Genomic DNA, 23733 nt, shown 5'->3' on the forward strand with positions numbered 1-23733 from the left:
GGGTATTTTCAATAAAAAAATACTAATCGCTCAATAGTAATACACTTTAACACTAATACAGAAACTTAAACAAATATACATGTGGGAATACTACATAAATAATAGTCTCTGAAGTTTTATCTACATATTTTCTTCAATTTATTCTTTTCGTTTTCATCTTACTTTATACTTCACTATTATATTATGTGACGATGTTTTTATGTAGGTATTATCTTTGTATGTAATATTATAAACAGACATATTTAGATAGTCCCTTATATCAGAGTGCAGAATTAAGACTCATTAAAATTTTATTGCTTTTTTACTTAGTCGCAAGTACTTCCCTAATAAATTCAATTAAGCCACATATTTTTTGCTTAATACTTTTATTTTTTATAGGTACCATAAAGCTGGTTGGGAAGAAGTTTTTAAACCAGTAAGCGATACCTGTACGGATCCTACTGGTAAAACAATAGCCAGCTGGCCTGGAAATACGGAAACTCAAGTAATCAATTTACCTATAATTGATTCACTTTCTCCAAGACCTCCATTTTTACCACTTGCCATTCCGGAAGACCTGGCACCAAGGTTAACACGATTACACGGAGACCCCATTGTGTGGTGGGTAGGTCAGATTTTGAAGTATCTTTTAAGGCCTCAAGAAAAAACAAAAAAGATGCTTCAGGACACTATGGCTAAGATGGGTTTCAAGAGACCAATTGTAGGAGTTCATATTCGTCGTACTGACAAGGTAGGTACTGAAGCTGCTTTTCATGGATTGGAGGAATACATGGCTCATGTTGATGAATATTACAATGGGCTAGAGTTAAAGCAAAGAGTAGACAAGAGAAGGATATACCTGGCATCAGACGATCCAAAGGTTTTTAAAGAAGCTCAGAAACTATATCCGAACTATGAAATAATCGGCGATCCTTCCATAGCGAAGACAGCTGCAGTTTCTACCCGATACTCCGACACTTCTCTATTTGGTATAATTAACGACATCAATATGTTATCCATGAGCGACTATCTGGTATGTACCTTTTCTTCTCAAGTTTGTAGGGTTGCTTACGAAATAATGCAAAACTATTATCCAGACGCCACCACCAGGTATCGATCGCTAGACGATATATACTATTATGGCGGCCAAAATGCGCATAATATGATCGCGGTGTTACCCCACGAACCAAAACGAAAAGGTGAGATGTATGTATCTGTGGGGGATGTCATAGGTGTCGCCGGTAATCACTGGAACGGGTTCAGTAAGGGGCGGAATCTCAGAACAAATCAAATCGCATTTTATCCTAGTTTTAAAGTAAAAGATAAAATAGAAACTGCCAAATTTCCTACATATTCCGAGGTACATAAAGCTCAATAATACAAAAATGTAATAAATAGTGATGATTTACCATAGGAGGGTTGTACTACGTGCCATTGAATCCATCCACCAAAAATATATATTTAATTAACAACCTTACTTGTTAATTTAAATATTTTTATTTATTGAAAACCACCTGATATCTATAAAAATTTTATTATTAAGAAATATTATCTATAAGAAAATGCTTATCTCAGTACATACAGTATGATGCAAAATTATGGAATAACTTCATTATTTCAGAAACAGACGACTTTAAAAAAAACTCTTAAAACGCGCCAATTTAAATTTTTAACTGCCCATTAATTGCTATATATGTGTTGGTCATTACGTCATCAGTGTTGGCGTAATGACGTAATCGACGATTTTTTATACAAACCGAGGTCACGAGATACCTCACTTGAATGGTCTCCTAAACGTTTTTGCAACGATGCAATTATTTGAATAGGTATTTATTTCTACAACGTTAACCAAAATTGATGGTTTATTGATGCAATTAACTTATAATAAATTTTTAGTAAAATATACAATAAAATTATAAGAAATAATCAAATCGACGACCTTCAGCAATGATGCAATGAGAAAGACGAGCAGTACATTCTTTACTAACGTAATTTAGTTAGTGAATGAGTATTTATTGTAATTCCATTTTACTTAACTAAGTACATAATTTTGGTTAACTTTGTAGAAATAAATATTCGAATAATACATCGTTGCAAAGGCGATTAGGAGAGCTTTCAATGAGGTATCCCGTGACCTCGGTTTATATTTAAAAAAATTGTCGGTTACATCATTACGCCAACACTGATGACGCAATGTCATCGTCATTGCAGAAGCCAAAAGCACGGGAAATTGTAAACATTTAAAATCAAATGGTACGATATTGATGAAGCAATGGCGGCAAGAGACTTAGAAGAGGCAACTGCATATGACAGAAAAAGATGGAAATTGGGGGCGGAGAAGCGGCGACAGCCGTAATAAATCCGTTATTATATATATATATATATATATATATATATATATATATATATATATATATATATATACATATATACGTTCGTTGCAATCTTCGTATACGCGGGATGAAGACATCCTCTCCTTTGTATTTTTCCTTGATGATCGTTGTCGCAATGACATTATTCATTAGCCTTTTCACAGTCAGTCTCGTTCCATTGCACAGTCGAGGTTCATTAATGTTATGTTGCATAATGACAACTGATCCTACTTTCAATTGTAAATTATACAATTATACATTATACATATAATATATCAAATATACATATAAAATTTCATAAAAATCGGTCAAGCCGTTTCGAAAGAGTGTGGCAACTAACTCTGTTACACGAATAACTCTTTTACACTAATTTCGCTATTAAAAAATAGGTGTTGGTGATAGAAGGGTAAAAACTAAGGGTTTTATGTATTGTTTAATGCCACATCATACAAAACAAAAATAAAAAAAAAATCGTACAAAAAATAAAAAAAATGTTTGGGATGAACCACAGGGGTATGAAAAATAGATCACGATCGATTCTCATAAGTAATATAAATATAAAATATCATAAAAATCGGTGAAGCGGTTTGGCAGGAGTATGGCAACTAACTATGTGACACTAATACGGCTATTTAAAAATAGGGGTTACTAACTCTGTGACACTGGGTTAGTAATGGACTGGTGAAAATTAAGGGCTGTATGTATTTTTAATGCCACGTTATAAAAAAATAAAAATAATAAATTATTTTAAACAATGTGAAAAAATGTTTGGAGTGAAACATTCTTACCCCTTATGGTTATGAAAAATAGATTACGACCGATTATCAGACTTACCGAATATACATCGAAAATTTCATAAAAATCGGTCAAGCCGTTTCGAAGAAGTATGGCAACTAACTTTTTGACACTAATATGGCAATTAAAAATAGTAAAAATATAAATCGTTTGTTTAAAAAATAAAAAAAGAGTGAATTATAATTATCACTTAAAGGTATGAAAACTAGATAACAACCTATTTTCACACCTACAGAATACACATGTAAAATTTGATAAAAATCGGTCCAGCCGTTTCGAAGAACAATGGTTTCACATGGCAACAACATGCGGTGTTCTACTAGTACTAACCGCCATCGTCAATACTTGACTTCAGTGATCGAATGAGAACCGGTATATTCAGTGCGGTATGGTTGTCGCGTAATCTATCAATACTGACATATATTTTGTTAATCCTAACTTCCTTTGTTAGTCATAGTATGGCGCCATCTATTAGTTATATTGCGATTTAAAATGAGAGAAAAACTATTTTTGATGTCTTTCCGTACAATCTTTTGAAAATTGTCTTTTACACAAACCTTCTGCTGATAATATACACAACAAAAAAATAATTATCTAAGTTGGTGCAGTCTTTCTGAAGTGATGCCCTTACAAACATTTCGGCGATTCATTTTTATTAATATAGATATAACATCACTATTTATACAAGATTGTGACTTTTGGGTTTGGTTTTTCCCAATATTCTGTTAAGATGAACTCACACCGGCAACCTTCCTTTTACATATATAGCAATTATTGCCAGTCAAAAATTAAAATTGACGTGTTTGAATATATTTTTTTAAAAAGTCGCCCGTTTCTGAAATAATTAATTTATTCCCTACTTTAGCATGATACTATATAATTAGTTTTGAAAACGACTGATATGTTTTTCTAAATACTTATGACAAATGAATGAATGGAAAAGAAAATAATTTTGAAGTAAAATATTTAATTCCTAGCTGAGCGCGTTCGGCTTACAAAGCCACCCTCAGAAAATTCGTATTCCAAAATTTCTAACTCTCCGATAATAGTGGGGAAGTGCTTCATCTTGTTGAAACCAAAAATTTTATGGTAACTGGCCACTCTCTTTAAAGTGCAGAATAAATTTGATTATTTAGTAAATCTAAATACTTTTTACCAGTCAAATTTCCGTCTATCTATTCGTCTATAAGCCTATTTTGGACAATTTCTATCTACATATTGAAATTTTTGGAATATTTATTACTAACACAATAACGATAACCGATCATTATTACTATTTCAATACGATCTTTTTCACTTTAATGAACCATTTTTATTCTATAACTTATTACTTTAAATTGGCTTGTCAGCAGTTACCTACTAGCACTAGATAGTACTCGTTTATTTCTTACTACCAGTACTACAATACAAAAAAGATGTTACAGTATTCTATATTTTTAAATTTTAAATAATATTTTTAAAATTAAATAAAGTAATTTTATTATTTATTTTTTTAAACAAATTATATTATATTATAATGATTGAATAAATTACTACTTTGCTCCTAATGCCACCTGTTGACGTATTAACAAAGTATACGCTGTTTACTTCTGACAGATCTGTCAAATTCAAACGAAATATTAAATTATAAATAAATATAATTTGATAATAAATTTAATTACATATTATTTAAACTAAATAATATGTTGTATAATAATATGTAATATTTATATGAAATTATTCTAAAACGAGAAGTGTGTTAAAATTTTAACTGAGTATTCAATATTCAATCGGATGACATTTATGACTTTTAAATTTTGACAATCGTTTGCGAATCGGATCTTTTATTGACAAACATATACTTTTAATTTTTTACTTCTCATTTAATGTCTGTATTTTGTTAGATATTTTTTATGCAATTTTTAATTTAAACCTGCTTAGAATAAATATATGATGAATAGAAACGAATTGATCGAGAGCAATAAATTGATGTGAAGAACCGCTATGATGAACCGCGTGACGAAGCCATCTTGTGGCGCTAGTTCCGTGACGCTTACCTCAGCACTTTACTATAAAGAAACAAGTAATACAACGCCAGTATAGAAACTTTGCTTCAAAAACAGACACGAGTTTACTTTTTACTCTTATTAGGTTAGTAAATAAATTGTTAGTAGGCTTACAAATTGTGAGGATGTGAACTTTGCGAGAATTTTGAACATTTGAACTTATTTGTTTCTCGTTTTAACAGATTTCTTTTACCAAACTTGGTTTATCTGAATTAGGAATAACACGTTTTTTGTATCTGCAAAAATATACAAGGTGTCCCATTTAAACTAAATAAGTTAGGGGTACTAAATAAGTAGAGTCGCAACAAAAAATGTAGCATTAGATGCGTTATGTGCCATATGTAAAATTTCATAAATATTGTTTTTTTCGTTTTAAAGATATTTATTTGGTTTCTTACTTTATCCCAACCCTTTATTTTAATATTTATAAAATACAGAGTGTTCTTTAAAAATATTTAACATATTATTTCTTCTGTTTGATAAATTCGGTCGATATTATCCCTGTTTGATTGTAGATACCACTAACTTAAACATTTCTAGCAGAGAAAGCTTTCTATGAGCTTCCATAACCATATTTTATTTGAAAACGTATGAAAAGAAATTTATATAAAAAAACCAAACACCGTGAAATTGAGGCAATTTTAACTAATTAAAATAACATCCACATTATAATGGGTTAGAGATATTCTATGTGTGCAGATAAAATTGTTGTGATATTAAAATTATGTATGGATTATCTATTCAACATATTATGGTTATTATTCAATGTTTGATACCACAAAATACATTTATCAATATTGTTGAAAAGCATTAAAAATATTTGTAACTGTTATACATTATCAAGTGCTGTTGTTCATCTTCTTCTAACTCCTTGCTTCATTTTCTTAGGTATTTTTGTCTTGTATTTCCATAAACGCCAATATATTATCTGCTTTTTCCATATCATTATTTAGTCGAAGGAAATTATTTGCAAGAGTTTTGCCACTTGCTGTATAGCGACTTGTATTTTGGTTAGTCCTCTAATATATTCGTTACTTTTACGATCTTTAAATTTTATATGCAGCTGTTATCTTTCCATTGATATTTGCCCATTTGGAAGATTATTAGTATTAGTATTAAGTATCAAAAGAAAAAGTACTTATACAGTGGTGTATACAAACTTAAATGTGGCGACTGCTCAAAAACTTACATCGGTCAAACTGGTAGAACTTCTAACAAACGTATAGCAGAATACAAAAGGGCTTTCAATAATAGAAAAACAGATTCTACGTACGTACTTCACCTTCTAGATTATAATCAATATTTTAATGACCAATAAAATAAAGGCATTAAGCTATCTTTAAAAGAATCTATGGAAATTAATAAATTAAAAAATACAGATATAGTATTTTTCATATAAAAATTCGTGCACGTCACAATTTATATAAAGTGACGTCACTTATATTTAAAATTTTCAGAACGTCAACCTTAGAGTTCAAATTTTCCTAACACAGCTAATAATACGAAACCCATACGGAACTGCTCGATCTTTCATAGGCGTGAACAAAGTATAATAATCAGAAAAATGTAATTATCATTATATTGGGAATTTTAGAATTATATTGATTAAATAACCAAAAACATTTGTTATTATTAATAATATAAATTTTATGAAATAACGCTTTAAGTCTAATATTCCCCAAAATAATAATTTTAATTAAATATATTAGACATTTGTACGCAACTGATACGGGAATACTTCAAATTTTGTGACAGTTCAGTGTGTGGCAAAATTGTTTAAAGTGTTGCCGCTTTTTTATAGTAAAAATTTTGTTTGTTTTGATTTCTTACACAATTTGATCATAATATATTATATATTAATAAATTGTATTTATAAATACATATTAAATTTAGATTAATAGCTTTAAAAACTAATTATTGTTGTGTATTATTGTTGTGTATGTGATTGTGCTATGCCAAAACAACTAAATAGTCTGTAGAAAGCTGATAAGCTTTCATATAAGATAGATTATTTTGAACAAGAAATAATGGAGGGACGTTTTGACTATTAATGCTCTAAATAGAGGTAAGTTTAAAATTTAGAATATATAATTTTGTATTAAATTGTTTCCTTATGTATTTTAGTGTGTTGCAGTAGTCTTAAAACTAAGTGTATTTACTGTTATGTAATAGTTTGACAAATAGTTGACATTTTAAAAATTCCTCACTTACTAACTATTCTGATGTTTTGGCAACGCTGTGGGGTTCTGACGTAGTAAATCTTAAATGATGTGCACGCATTTTTATATGAAAAATACTATATAATTATGAATAAAAAACTTGAGAGAACAGCTCTCCTCTCCCCAACTTATTCAGCTAAAGACTATAAAGTGTAGTATAGTAAAAATACATCACGAGAAAGGCACTTTGCCGAAACCGCTAGTGAAAATAAATTATAATAAATCTTCTGAAAGTGTTGAAAACAAAAGTTTTCAGTGTTTTGTTGTTAGATTGTGAGTATCATGTGATTTCCAATGCGTTGTTTAGTTTTCTGAATGTTACCCAATCCAATCTAATTCACTTTGTTATTTATGCTGTAAGTTTGTTTTGGTTAAGCTTTATGCGTTTTCATGAGTATTAGTAATACCAAACGTAAAATACGTGTAATGACGATAAAATAAGTCTGAAATGAAGAATGCAATGGCATACGTCAAACGGATTTTATGGTTAAACTGGTACTTTATCTGGTACGGATATCGGCGTCGCAATGTGTTAAGCATTCTTTAATTAATATACACCAACAATGCGTATGGTAGAAATTATGTTAAGAGGAGACAGACAAGCTAAAAAGCATGCCACTCTTTGATAATACTATCTAAAGGCAGAATTGTCGATATGGTGGGTGACATTCGAGAACAAAATTGAAAAGTTAACGAAGATCCATATTTTGCTATGCAGTTCGACGAATCTACTAAAGTTAGAGCATATTTGAGCGCTTTGAAGCAGGTGGAAACATAATAGAAGACATTTTATTTTGCAAAGTACATTCTGGGGACTATCAGAATGATGTCGCTAGCATTTCACACATGGTTGAGCCTTTGTGGATTTAGTTACCTTGCTGTTTCCAATGTATTTTGTTGAATACTTCCTTCAACTACTCATTGAAACTTTCGTCTTTAACTTTACTTCCTAATTTAATTGATTCCGTTCTTCCGTATAGTTTTATTCAAGTTGAGTCATTTCGCTGTTTTCTTTAAAAAGAAAGTTTCCATAGTCACATTGAGGAAATCTCTGCTTGTTTTACTTACGCAACATGTATGTGCATTTGTTTGCGCTTACAAACATGACTTTCCGTTTTTATTAGCGGTTTTTATTAAGTTTGGGAGATCCCCCAAAAAAATGAAATGAAAAAAGTTTGAATTAATCAACTTAATCAAGAGGTAAAAATCACTTGAAATGACAACTTTAATAACAGACCACGATGCATATAAAAAAAACTGAGCACCTTAACTAAACGTGCAGTCAATGCCTACTAGATATTCTCTGCATTTACTTCTGGCTGTTTTTTCAGGCTTTATTATCTTTTCAGATTTTTGTTGATTCCCAAATATCCCAGTGACATAAATATTTGACTTTATTTCTGTCATACGCTTGTTTGAAAGCATAGATAATTCATATTTAAAGCTTTCCGGTCGTACAACACGTTACGTTACACCAATATTTTCCATCTTGTTGGCTATTTTTTTCACATGTAAATTATATATCAATGAATATTTCCAAAAAAAATACTGTATTACTTTTTGTATGATTTGTTACACCTATCAGTCATACAAACATAAAGCTTTTTGTGGTTAGTTATGATTAAAAATTATATAACAGCGACTTTCAGATAATTTTATTAATAAAAAATACCACATCGTTAAAGGTCACACTCCACAATCAATTTATACAACCAAGAAGAACGATAATAAAATGTAGACTTGACCCTTATTATCTTTTTATATCTATAGTTTCTTTATACAACGGGTGCTAGAAAAATGAACCGTTACTTTTAATATAAAACTCAAATAAGAAAATATAATGCATAAATAATGTACCAGTACGAGTTTGATGATATGTAAATTGCATTTTCAATAAAAACCGGTGTTTTGTTTGGAATAGTAATATAAATAGTTGTTTATTTTGCATAACAATTATTAGGAATTAATTACAAAAAAGTGGTTTGTCTATTTAGTAGAATAGTTAACTCTTAAAGTAAGTTAAAGTGTAAGATCTATTAAGATCATCACCCTTCCCTCATATTGTGCAGATTACCTTTTTCCATAATCTTAGTACATTATGATATTGTATTAGATGCCATCCTATGTTTTCTCTTAGCGTACGGTGTCCTATCGAAAGTTTTCATTCGTTATAGGCCTTTGATACCGCCTTTCTGAAAATTGTTGCTGTGCTGGTTCCATTCCATAGCCGTAAGCTTTTTAGATAAGAAGTTCCGCGACAACCTAGACTCCTCTTACCATTAACATTACTGAATAATAAGCTGAAGCACTTCGTATTTGTGCTACGCAGTATCACAAAATATTCTTCTTCTTATTTTAGGATAATGTCTTGTTTTTTCAAAGTTGTAGGCCAAGTTGGGATTTCGATTTCCAACTTTCATACCAGCGTTTGGGGGTCTTCCGGGTAGTCTGCTGGTATTCGGTTTCTCTTTCTTTACAATGTCTTTACAATTTCTCTACAAGTCTGTTATCACCCATTCTATCAACGTGGTCTCTCTATGCCCTTTTTTGACTCTAGATCATTTTATAACGTCTTGGATGTTACAGTGGTCTGATATCGCTGCTCCTCACTCTAGTAGTGGTGTCGTAATAAGTCTCACACAGGTTTTGTAAATTTGTGTTTTGCTTTCGATGCTCATATTTTTGTTTCTCCAAATTGTTTTGTCAATTTTTAAACAAATTATAAATAGTTATTATTGTGATTTTTTTCTAAAATGCAAATAAACAATTAAAAATGCCGAAAAAAGGACAATTTTAGCGTTTTCGAGACCATTTTTCAATATGTTGGACATCGAATTAAAAAAAAAACATGGAATATGAGATTTAATTTTTTAGGTCATTAGTTTCAAAATACGCAATTCCATTTTGATTTTATATTGCAAAAGCCAGTTTAACCCTGGATTACTCGCATAGCAACTTGTTACGTGAGCGGTCGCGTGGGATACACGTGTGTCCCAGGATAAATCACGTCTAAAATATATATTCAATTTTAATATAACACAAAGCTTGTTTTTATCAAATTTTTAGTAGGCAACCTTATATTTTGTTAAAAGCGAATAAATACATTTCAAAAATTAAAGTTTGATAAAATGGTAACCAGATCATTCATTTTAACCAGACGACCGGTGATTTTTTTTATGTTCTTTACAGATCCAATTATTGCAGAAGGAACAATAGTCTCATGTTCTTTTGTCTCTTTTTCGAGGACATATAGCATCGGCCATTTCCTGTTTTGGCCCTCTTTGGTTGGGATGTAGTTGTTTCCGCAGAAGTCGAAGCTTATTCCAAGTATCCTTCGGTTTCAAGTAAAAATCCGCATTTTTTCCTCAGATGTTTCGAAACATTAGGAGTGCAAAATCTCTTTCTAATCTGCGGCTTCCTCACGTCCAAAGCTAAGCTGCTTAAAAAATCGCGCCGTACAACACTCAGGTTCGAGTTATTCATTTGGAATACTACTAAGGCATTTATTCTTGCTATATTTATAATATCAAAGAAAATAGTTAAGGGCAATTTCCTACTATTTCTGGCGACATTATAAAAACCACACATTTGATCGACAACATCGACCCCGAATTTAGAATGATTGTACTCCACTACCATTATTGTTTTGCCAGTATCCTTGTCTATGCTGTCATCTGTATGGCTTGTGGATAGGACAAGGACATTTTTCTACTTCTTTGGGACAAAAGATACAAGCGTGCAGTCTTTATGAAATGCAAACTGACTACTGAAGTCTGGTCTTTTGGTGGTGTTTATGAATTCTATGGGTATCTCCCGCTTGTTTTTCTTTACTGTTCGGAGCAAAGTTAGCTTTAATTAATTCTTCAGTATTATTGCTCGTGGGAAGCTTGAAAACCGATTGTTATCCATGGTTATATTACGGTATGGTCCTCTTATACAACTTACAAGTCAGTTGACAATATTCGATGGGAAAATTCGCTTGACAATATCCGACTATTCGATAGTCGAAATGTGTCTTTTGGTTAAGTTCCTGCGTATATTTCGAAGTTCACAGTAATCATGTTACTTGAGTCAACTAATGCGAAGATCTTGATGCCGGAGTTTGCAGGCTATAAAGGTATGTACTGCCTAAAAGAGCATCTACCTCTGAAACCTCTGAACAAGTTGTTCGTTAATTGTGAGATCAGGTCCAGGTATTACTGATTTCTGGCAGTTTCCTATAAATATGTTGTTATAAAATAATATATTTACATAAGTTAGTGTAAATTAAGTTCCCCCTTTTGTATAACTTTAACTTAGTTCTTGTTTAGTGTTTTCTTTAATATTATCATTTCAAATCTTGTTCCATTTTTTTATTTTTCTTCTACTTTCGTGAGATTTTTTATATCCATGAATCCAGTCCACTATCAAAGTATTGTTAATATCGGAGTCACATGAAACCTCATTGTGTACTTTAATTTTTTACTTTTAAGTTAATTTATATATGTGGGCCTGCGTAGCGCAAGCGGTAGGATGCTTGCCTCGCATGCGGGTGGTCCGGTATCCTACCGCCGGCAAGAACAGCTAGACATTTTTAAAAATGTCTATAGGCCCCAGGTCGACTCAGCCTGAATAAAATGAGTACCTTGGGTAAAACCAGGGGTAATAATAGGCGGTTGAAGCGTAGCACTGGCCATGTTACCGTCCTTGTATACCGTAGGCCCTAGATATAGCAGACTACCCTGCTATACTCCCAAAGCCGCGAAGCGGTATAAAACGGGAGACTATTATTATTATTAAGTTAATTTATTTTTCCAACAATGTACTTTAATTATGTATATTTTTGTCGATTTCCTTGCTGTGATTGTCATTTTTGTGTATATTTTGGTGCACTCATATTGCAAATATATTCTTTAACAGTTACTATTTCCAAATTTTCACCAAGCTTTCGAATTATATGATGAGTCCATTAGTTGAAATTATAAAAATAAATAATAAAGTGATGAATATTGAATTTGTTAAATAAATATATTCTTGGTGGCATATGGATTCTGCTAACAAATAATATTTTTACGATCGTGTTTTGTCATCTTATGTCATGATGTTATAAAATAATAATTAAAACGTTTATTATTTATGCACAACTGATAATAAAACTTGTAGAAAAATGTCATAAAAACTGCGAAAAACATTAACTTATTATATTTTCTTCTCGTTTATTATTTTTTATATTCACTCCTTGCTTTCCTATTTTGAGAAATAGGTTAGGAAAAATTTAGGTTATAATTTCGTATTAGAGTGAGCGTTAGAAAATCTACAAGCGGATTTTTTCTTTCTGTTAAAGTTTTAAAAGTTAAATGGGTATGCATCATTCAAGTTATATGGGAAAATATTCCGCACTTGAAATCGAAACGTGAAAATAAACTTATTTACAACTAAAATTTGGTTAATTCCAATTAAAGATACTAATAACACAAAAATGCCACAATGAAATAGCTTCAGAACCGTAGCCGTATTTTTGATCACAATTTTGTTCATATTTTTTTTTATATATAATTTCACTCGTTATATCGTTTGCTTTATTGACTTTTTCATGGTTTGACAAACTGATAAACAAGTATCAGATTCGATCATCCTTTAAGTTTACAGTTCAGTTAACTTGTCAGCTGAATTATTAATACAGAAATTTTTGTAATTTGTTTTTAGTCGTGACTATTAGTATATATAACTTCAAATTTTAATCAAAATTAATCAAAATTCGAACTATAAATAGATTGACGTATTCACAAGAGGTCATGAAATGACATAGGTAGCGTCAAGTATGAATACTTTTGCTGATATAAAACTTATAGCATTATCTACATGAGAAATTAAAAAAATAACGTTTGCTTATATGTAATCCTTCAATTGATTTTAACTTCCTAATGACTGCATTCTTACATACATAGTTTAAATATTGATTTTATTGTGTATCTTTGGTATAAAATGGTGTTTTGTGTCGAAAGATTTTTATTAGTCCGTTGTATTTATGGCATTTTTGTTCAATTTTATTAGGTTAATTTATTGAGCATATACTTAATTGACATAATTAACGATCGTGAAAATACATTAGGTTAAGCACGTGGGTTAGTCATGTCACAAATAAAAAATGACATCTCTAACATTTTAGGATTTTATATCATATACAGGGTTACAAATAATATTACATGTATCAAAATGTACAGAAACTAGGAAAATGTAATCGAATATGTTGTTTTTGTTTTTGAAAAGTAAAACAGTAATATACAGTGGTTTTCAAAAATAGATGAATATTTTTAAACAAACATTAGCAGATTCCTTAAAATTTGAAAAACGTGAAAATAATTGATTGAATAATAAAAGAAAATCTAATTTTGCAAATTATTAGATATAGTTGAATCACAATATAACTGCATATGAATATGAATAGTATAGATAACATTTTTGACGTTTAAACTTAGGTTAACCTGTCGTTATATTGAAATCAGAATGCAAGGTAGATAAATCATTTCTTGATTCGATTCATAGAATTGACTCTCTGATCTGAATTGATTTGTTGAATTTATTCGTTTACGTTACCAATTATTCCATTTCAAAACAAAACTGCGAATTCGATAGGTTATAAATAGGATTTGGATAATTATGCATTTAAAATTGGTGAAATATACATGCAGATATGCATTAAAAAGCCTGGAAATATGCATTTAAATTTGCATATATGTACATGGTGTCCCAAATTGGTATGTTTTGCAGGGTATACCGAAAACTAGAGGAGATAGAAAAAAAGTAGTTAAGATGTCATGACTTCTTTTTTTATTAAAGCAATGATTGCCCAATCAAATCATTAATAGCTATACACATTAGCGAGATACAGGGCGATTATTGAAAAATGTCGAAAACGAAAAGGTTAAATGTCTTCTTTATTAAGATCAATTTTAAAAAACTTTATAAAAACTTTTGATAGATATATTATGGAAGAGTTCAGTAGCTTACGAGAAATTTTTTAAGGGTGTCTCACTAAGGAAATATAATATCAACTTGTTTTTTTTTTTATATGGGACACCCTATATATTTTGACATTTTTCGTTTACATTTTTAATTCTCTTTCAGCTGATATCACATATTATATATCTATTTTCAGTCGTTGGAGCTACTCTGCAAATACATTGTTTATTTGACATCACACTATAGACTCTTAGAAACAAAACTCTCAGTAACACATTCTAACATTTTATTATGCGGATAATAATCCTTCACAGTTTTATTTACCAGAAATAAGATCAATCAACTTAAATGGAAATAACAAATTTACCCAGAATACAAACTACTTAACAACCATAATTAATTTTACAAAAATATTAACATTATAATAAACATAAAAACAACAATAATAAACAAAGGAACAAGTAGAATTCATTTTACAAAAATTTTTGCTTATTTTGCTTATTTTTATAAATGCTTGATGAATGCTTTGTAATAATTCTTCCTTAATATTATCAGTAAAGTCAGTTTTATAAATATTGTTTTTGAAAAATCTCCAAATAAAACAATCAGGAGGATTTAGTTCTGGTGAACAAAGACCATCAATTCCAATCCACCGATTATAAAATTCTTCCCTGAAAAATCCCCGAACTAAGTAAGGATTTGAGTCATTCCAGTATAGTTCATTGTGTCGGTTAAATATTCCTGCACTGGATATGCGAGCTTCGTCGCTAAATATTATCTTTACCATTACCTATTACCTTTTAATATACATATAACCTACTCCACAAAATGAACATTTTTACAAGATTTAACAATATGTTATTTTAGATAAAAAAACATAATGCAATTTACGGAAATCAAAACGTCAAAATAAACTAATTTTAAAGTAAAATTGTAGCTTATTCCCAATAAAAAATAGTAAATTGTATTATCACAAAAAATAGCTTCAGAACAATAATAAAAAAAGAAGACGATAATATTATATCGGATAAAAAATTATAACTGGAAACGAAGAAGGTAATAAAATACAGTGAGTTCTATTTCGTAACAATTTTATTTAGAATATGGAATTAATACTTTAAAAATAATAATTCACTTTGAACCAACAATAAGGAGTTTAGTATTTACTTTAAAGTTAGTTAGGTACTGATTTTATTTTTGCTAAATAAAAGTTTCAAGAGATTATTATCCTCATAATGAAATGTTAAAATGTGTTACCATTGATTTTTAAGTGCCTATAACAGGACGTCAACTATAAACATTTTATTTGAATAGTAGTTTCAAAAACTGAAAATATATAGGGTGTCTCATATAAAAAATATAAGTTGCTATTATATTTCCTTAATGAGACCCCCTAAAAAAATTTCTCGTGTGCCACTGAACTCTTCCATAATGTAATCTATCAAAAATGCCAAGATGTTTAACCCTGTCGTTTTCGACATTTTTTAATAATCGCCCTATATCTCGCGAATGTGGTGACCTATTGATGATTTTATTGGGCAATCGTTACTTTAATGAAAAAAGAAGTCATGGCATCTTAACTACCTTTTTTCTATTCTCTCTAATTTTCGGTATACCCTTCAAAACATACCAATTTGGAACACCCTGTACATATAATAGGTCTACTTTATTACTGTTAAAAATACACAAATACACATTGTGTTCTAGAAATATATTAGCAACATAAAAAAAACATATTTTAAAATCAATATAATAAAAATTGTCTCAATCACTAAACTAAAAATAAACTAAAAATCTAAAAAGTGGTTAATATGTTTCGGTTGCATATATTGTATTAATATTGTAATATATTGTTTTTTGTCCACTGTTTCCTGTTTAAAACGAAACTTTCAAAGTTTAGTAACTTAAATTTGTTTAGAACACTTTAATTTTTCTGAAAAAATTTTTTTTGTTGGTGGTTAAAGTCTTTCTTATTTCCTCTATGATTTTAACCGTTTTTATTAAACTTAGCCCTTTTGTTTCAAGTAGTTTAATTGCTTTTGGCAAACAACTTAAAGTATTTTTAATATAAGTTAAATCTTCACCTCAATTATTATAGCAAAATTTGTTTTGGACTTCTTGTATACATTGAGCGTCTTCCTAGCTAAATTAGTTTGGTATGTTTCTTCATAAATCGAAATTTTTGTTACAGTAAGTGGCAGCAATTATTCAAGTACCCCATCTAGTAACAACTGGGGCTGGAGGTAATGGAACCTTTTCTGCTGTTGCCCTAAATGTATCCACATGGGCTGGAGACTTTAAAAATACCTTTTTAATTGATGAAATTAATGCATTCACTTGTGGATATAAAACTCTAACGTTACGCAAGAGGATAGAGACCATGATCCAAACACGTAACATGTATCATTCTGAGATACAGTACCTGTAAACCACTTATTTAAAAACGTAACTGTGTTAAACCAGTTTAGTACAAGCAGTGATCATAAATTATTAAGAGCGAAAATAACCATATCGACCGAAAAAAAATACTCAAAATGATAAATAAGAAACAACCAAAGAAATGGACAAAACCAACTAATATTCAGGAGTTCGAAAAATATATTGATAATTAATTGGCAAATACAACAATAACAGATATCAACATCTTAAACAAACAAATAGTCAAGATTGTCCAACAAACAAAAAGGATGAAAAACTAAGTCAACTTACGAAAACCCTTCTAGACCAAAGTCGACAGATGAAAGGAGGTAAGAGTATAAGCGAAGAAGCGCTAAATAAAATAAATAAGACGATCACAGAGGTTATAAGAAAAGACATAAAACTACAAAGTAAAAAAAACTAAATAAGCAATAGAACAAAGCAAGCACATGAAAGTTTTGAGAAGTAGCGTGTAAAAGGGAAAAATAGAAAATTAACAAACTAAGAAACAGAGCTGGAGAAGAAACTATAAACAGAGATGAAAGAAATATTAACAATAGTCGAAGAGTTCTACACGGGGCTATATAGATCGAGAGAAAAAGATACCAATACGCAACCTCCAAACCCCAGGCGAAGATGGAATAGTGTCAGAAGCATTAAACATTTCAGAAGATCTATTACTTAAAAAGATTATACCACTTTTCAATATCTGACTTCACAACGCCAATATTCCAACAGACTGGAACAACGCTACTATGATTCTAGAAAGAAAATTAGAGACTTATCAACCAAGAAAACACGCACGATTCAGAAAAAGTTACGAAACTAATGACCTTTTACAAAGCATAAAAACCCTAATAGAGAAAGTAGTGGAATACAATCAACCTCTAGTACGATTATTTGGCGATTTTCACAAAGCCTTTGTCACAGTTGAGCTGAGCAAAATACTACAGGCGCTTAAAGAATGCAGGCTAGACTATAGGTATACAAAATTATTATATAATATATACCTACAGGCCACAATTACTGTCAAATTATATACTATAGTAATCGCATAAAAATAGAGCGGGGGTTTAGACAAGGAGACCCAATGTCATCTAAACTTTTTAATACTGTGCTGAAACATGCTTTTAAGAATATGGATTGGCTGACAAAGGGAATAACTAAACAACTTAGGTTTCGGTGATGATATAGTCATAGTAGCTGAACTCGTTGCAGCTACAGAAAATGTAGGTTTAAATGTTAACATCTTTAAAACAAAAATAATGACAAATTTAGTATCCAACCAGAACATCAGTCTTGGTGGACAAGAAGTAAAACTCGTAGATAAATATAAATATCTGGGACATGAAATTATGATTGGCAGCAATAACAGACCCATGAACTGAAGAGAAGAATCGGTCTTGGAGGGCAGCATATGGAAAACTGAGAAACTTTTAAAAGTGAGCTTCCCATATGCCTGAAGGAAAAAGTATTTTATCGATGCGTCCTCCCAGTGTTGACATACGGAGCAGAAACACTTACTTTACAAAAGCCTTGGTTACCAAACTGAGGGTCACACAGAGAAGAATGGAGCTATCCATGTTAGGAATAACACTGCGAGACAAAATAAAAAACGAAAAGGTTAGAAGAACCAGGGTGACTGACGTCATCGAAAGTATAGCCAGACTAAAACGGAGATGGACAGAACACATAGCTAGAATGACGGATGAGCGATGGACAAAGAGGTTATTGGAATGGAGATCAAGGGAAGATAAGAGAAGCGTCACGATGGGTTGACGATTTAAAAAAACAAAATAAAAACAGGGCGCAAACATGAGAGTGGCGCAAGATAGATGGGGTTGGAAACACGAGGAAGAGACCTATGTTCAGCAGTGGACTTATAAGGCTGGATGATGACGAAACCACACATATTTTTATACAAAATGCCATTTGGCCACAAAAGATTAAGACAATCGTTGAAGAATACTGATATAAGTATAAGATATATGACTTTCTTTTTTAGCTTCCATTGCACCGAACACAAAATTAGCAGCATATCTTTGTTTTAAGTCAGTACTTCTGTTTTCTTTTTTTCCCAGTTCGTTTAGTATAGAATCATATAAACCAGATACATAGTTTTTTCTTATTGTTAATTTACTTAATTTTTTCAGCGTAATTTTAGTACCAATAAAAGCTTTATACAAATCTTCATTAAATTTTGGACTCTTTGGTCCTGGTCTTAATGAAAGCGATGTAGTTATTAAAACTTTTTGATTTTGACGAGATTTTTTATCCTTTAAATGTTTATCCTTTGAAGTTGCTAAATGTATCATTTAAAACTTTCTACGGGCACTCACATAATTTCACAATATCTGCTAAATAGTACATTTACATCCTTACTAAAATCTGGAAAAAATTTCACAAATTGAGTTAATACATCACTGATCATTTTTCTTTTAGGTATCTTACGCTAAATCTGACAGCTAAAGATGATTCATTCGCACTTATTTTAGTACCTACTATATTTTAGTTCCTACTGAGGAATTAGGAAATACCCAAAGGCTTTTCAAATTATCTAAAACTTTAATTACATGTTTTGTAATGGTTTTGTTCCCTGTATCATTTCTCAATAAATTTGACGGATATCCACCAGTAGAACAAGCCGGATTTAGAAAAGGGTACAGCACCTGTGACCATCTATATACTTTGAAAATCCTAATAGAAAAGACTAACGAATACAATCTCCCAATATGTCTGGCTTTTATAGATTATGAAAAAGCTTTTGATAGTGTAGAACTGTGGGCAATAGAAGAAGCATTAGTCAACAACCGGATTGACTCCAGACACAGAATAATAATACATAATATTTACGAACAAGCTGAAATGATAGTGACGGTGGGTAATGGAATCGAAACAAGACCAGTAAAAATCAACCGAGGCGTAAGACAAGGAGACACAATATCTCCAAAATTATTTACAGCTAGCCTAGAAGATATCTTTAAGTCAATAGACTGGGAAAATAAGGGAATCCCTATTAACGGAAGATACTTGAACCATCTTAGATACGCAGATGATGTAGTACTAATAGCCGACACGTGGAATGCACTGAATACGATGATTGACGAGCTACACACAGAATCCCTAAAAAAGGACTGAAAAAGAATTTCAGCAAAACTAAACTTCTTCTTCCGGTTCCTTCTCCTATCGGAGGTTGGAGATCATCATCGCTATTTTAATTTTATTGGCCGCGCTTCTGAATAATTCTAATGAGCTGCAACCGAACCACTCTCTCAAATTTCTTAGCCAGGATATTTTGCGTCGTCCTGGGTTTCTCTTCCCTTGTATCTTCCCTTGCATAATTAATCCAAGTAATACGTACTTCTCGCCCCTCATTATATGACCCATATATTGAATCTTTCTAATTTTAACAGTTTTTATGACTTCACATTCTTTCTTCATTCTTTGTAACACCTCTATATTAGTTACTTTTTCAGTCCACGATATTCTGTGGATTCTCCTGTAGCACCACATCTCAAAGGAGTTTAATTTTTTGATTTCGGACTGTTTTATTGTCCACGCTTCCATGCCGTATAGTAAAGTAGAAAAAACGTAACAACGTAGCATTCTTGTGCGGATCTCTAGATTAAGGTTACGGTTGCAAAGTAAGTTCTTCAATTTTATGAACGTGTTTCTTGCCATTTCTATTCTAGATCTGATTTCTTTTGTTTGATCTCCATCTTCGGTTAGCCACGTTCCTAAATATTTATATGTTGTTACTCTTTGTAGATCTCTACTATCTATGTTTTTGCTCTTAAGAATACTTAAAAGCTTTTCATGTTGAACTATGTCAAAAGCTTTTTTTAAATCTATGAAGCAAGCATATATGGCCTGATTCATATCCAGACATCGTTGTGTCAGAATATTGACTCCGAATAATGCTTCTCTAGTTCCTTGACCCTTTCTAAAACCCATAGGAAGGTTTTCAATGTGTGGCTCATTAATGCAATTGTCCGATAGTCATTGCAATCTTTAGCATTTGTGATTTTTGGAATCGTTACAAAAGTTGAGAGAAGCCATTCTTTGGGTAAAACTAAACTAATGTCAAACAAAGATGACAAACCTATGATAAACATCCAAGGGACAGAGATTGAACACGTAGATGAATATATATATATATATATATATATATATATATATATATATATATATATATATATATATATATATATATATATATATATATATATATATATCTGGGTCAAAATGTCAAGGTAAGCAAAGAAAATCAGACTACCGAAATAAGCAGACGTGTAAAAATGAGATGGGTAGCATTCAGAAGACTCTCATATGTACTTAAGATATACCTCAAGACTGCGAACCAAAGTGTTTAATTCCTGTATCCTACCTGTACTTACATATGGAGCTCAAACCTGGATATTCACTAAAATAAACATGGAGAAGATCAGAAAAACTCAGAGAGCTATGGAATGACCGATGTTGGGTATCTCACTCAAAGACCATAAAACTAATGAAGACATTCGTAATAGAACAAAAGTAAAAGATGCTATCGAACAGGTAGCTAAACTAAAATGGAAATGGGCTGGACATAACGAACGTCTTAAGGATGGCCGATGGAATAAAGAAATCGGGAATTGGCGACCATATGAAGCCAAAATAGCACCAGGAAGACCGCAAATGCGCTGGAGTGACGATATTAAAAGAACTGCAAGACCAATGTGGAAACGTCTTACAAACAACAGAGATGAATATATATATATATATTCATCTCTGTTGTCATAACTATATTCGGTAATCCGAATAGAGAAGAGGGCTTAAAAAAAATCGTTTCTCAAAATTCGAGTATTGTAACTTACTAATCTCATTGTATTTTTCTAGAAATTTGAGTGTTCTAAATAATTTAAAATATAGCGCAGTAGGTCGCCAATCTACAGAGGTATGTTAGAATTATAAAGTTATTTAAAATTGGGAAAAAAACAGTGGTCAATGTATAACATAGATAGGTGGTAATGCATAAAGGTGACTAAATTTTCAGATTTCACTTTACTACATTAAATATTGATTTAAAAACCAAAAAATATATTTTATTTTTTTAATTGTTGCCGTGTATGTATTTATCTATAAAAGTTGTGAAAATATACAAATGCTCATACAAAAAAATACTCATTTTTGGTTTTTGCTTGCAATATGGCAGATTTTCATGACAAATTTAGAGCACGTAAAATGTTATTAGGCTCTACTGTTTATTGTTTATCTGTGTAAATTCTTTTGATTAAAAAAAAAAGGTTATTGTAAACCTATATAATATATTTTATATATTCATTTTTAAATGACTCTTTTTCAATAATTGGTCTTAATAAGTATCGCTATTATATATTCCTGAACAAAATTAACACATCAACACCACTATTTATAGCACTTTTACATCATATTAACTGCGGAATATTGTAAATACATTATTTCAACTCAACTCAACTATATAAATTAGAAATACATTTCAGAAAAATGACATGCATTAATAAATAATGAGCCGGGAAAAATCTATAAAGTAAGTCTAAGAAAATCGGAAAAATTTGCTGCATTGAAAATTATATATATATATATATATATATATATATATATATATATATATATATATATATATATATATATATATATATATATATATATATATATATATGTTACGAGCAAAGCCCGAAATTGGACAATCCTAACATTGTACATAAATTATTGTCCACTTCTAGCATTGTACCCCCAAACTGTACAATGTCCGAAATAATCGAAATAATTGTCGACACGTTCATCGGTTCGGATCGATTATTATTGACAAGCGACACACCAAATCAAAAATTGAAAAATCGAATCGAAGAAGAAATTGTTCTACAATAGGGATATTGTTCGTGAAACATTTCAAAGCTTCAAGAGAAAGATACATCACTATAATATAGGGAAGATGTTTGTAAAACATCTTAGATTTTCAAGAGATATATATGATAATTTAAAATAATTTAATTCTACGAATCCAAAAGTCAAAAACGCTGGTTAATTATGGATTTATAACCTCAATTGATGTTTGTCGTTAATAACAAATGGGGAATAATTGTAAAAATCGATATGAATCAATATCTGATATATTATCTTAAACTTTGACGCATGGCTACTTATTGAAATTCGAACATTGTACAGCAATTCTTTTATACAAAGTCCGACGATTATATATATTTCGGAGATTGTACAGTAAAGGGGTGCAATGCTAGAAGTGGGCAAGATTTTCTGTACAATGCTAGGATTGTCCAATTTCGGACATTGCTCGTAACATATATATATATATATATATATATATATATATATATATATATATATATATATATATATATATATATATCGTTATGTTGATAATATGGGTACATGTATTTGTATTAAATTTTGTCAATAAAAGTAAATAAATCAGAATTCATGCAGACTTGCCGATAATAAAAAACACATCAAGGGAAAATTCCCAGTGGTTGACCGGATACCAATTTAAAAAATTAAATTGACAGTATAAAAACTTCTTTTTTGCAATTAGTATATTTAACTGTTAAAATTATACAAAAGGATTAGGATTAGTTGAAATATTAAAACATTTTCTGTCTTATCAGGCCATAGTTAATGAAACTTGTTAATATGTGTAATCGACCACTTACAAATAAGTTTAAAAAAACCTTTGTCTTGCATAGTCATAAATCGTATTCGAAATTAATATTTACCAGCAATAAAATATGTTAAGCCATGTTTTCAATGAACCACCAGTCTCACTTTTATTCACGTACATGAACAATTCTTGCACGAAAATACATATTTATACTCAATGTTGTTTACATGAAGTTTTTCACTGTGTACTAATTATTTTTTGGAATCGTTTTCATTCGTTCTGTAACAGTAGTTAGGATCCGACTTTGGAGTTGAATTGTCAGGAAGAAA

At 30.6% G+C, this 23733-nt stretch overlaps 1 protein-coding gene across 1 annotated transcript in view; it reads left to right on the forward strand.

Annotated features, from left to right (window-relative positions):
• FucT6 (alpha-(1,6)-fucosyltransferase 8) overlaps positions 1-22362 on the forward strand; it is an 80331-nt gene extending 57969 nt beyond the window's left edge. The window contains exon 2 of the mRNA XM_072545951.1: positions 379-22362. Coding sequence (XP_072402052.1) covers positions 379-1357 — 979 coding nt within the window. The 3' untranslated portion in view covers positions 1358-22362. The remainder of the gene's footprint in view (positions 1-378) is intronic.
• The last annotated feature ends 1371 nt before the right edge of the window (positions 22363-23733 follow it).

Source organism: Diabrotica undecimpunctata, chromosome 1, assembly GCF_040954645.1.
Source record: "Diabrotica undecimpunctata isolate CICGRU chromosome 1, icDiaUnde3, whole genome shotgun sequence".
Lineage (NCBI taxonomy): Eukaryota > Metazoa > Arthropoda > Insecta > Coleoptera > Chrysomelidae > Diabrotica > Diabrotica undecimpunctata.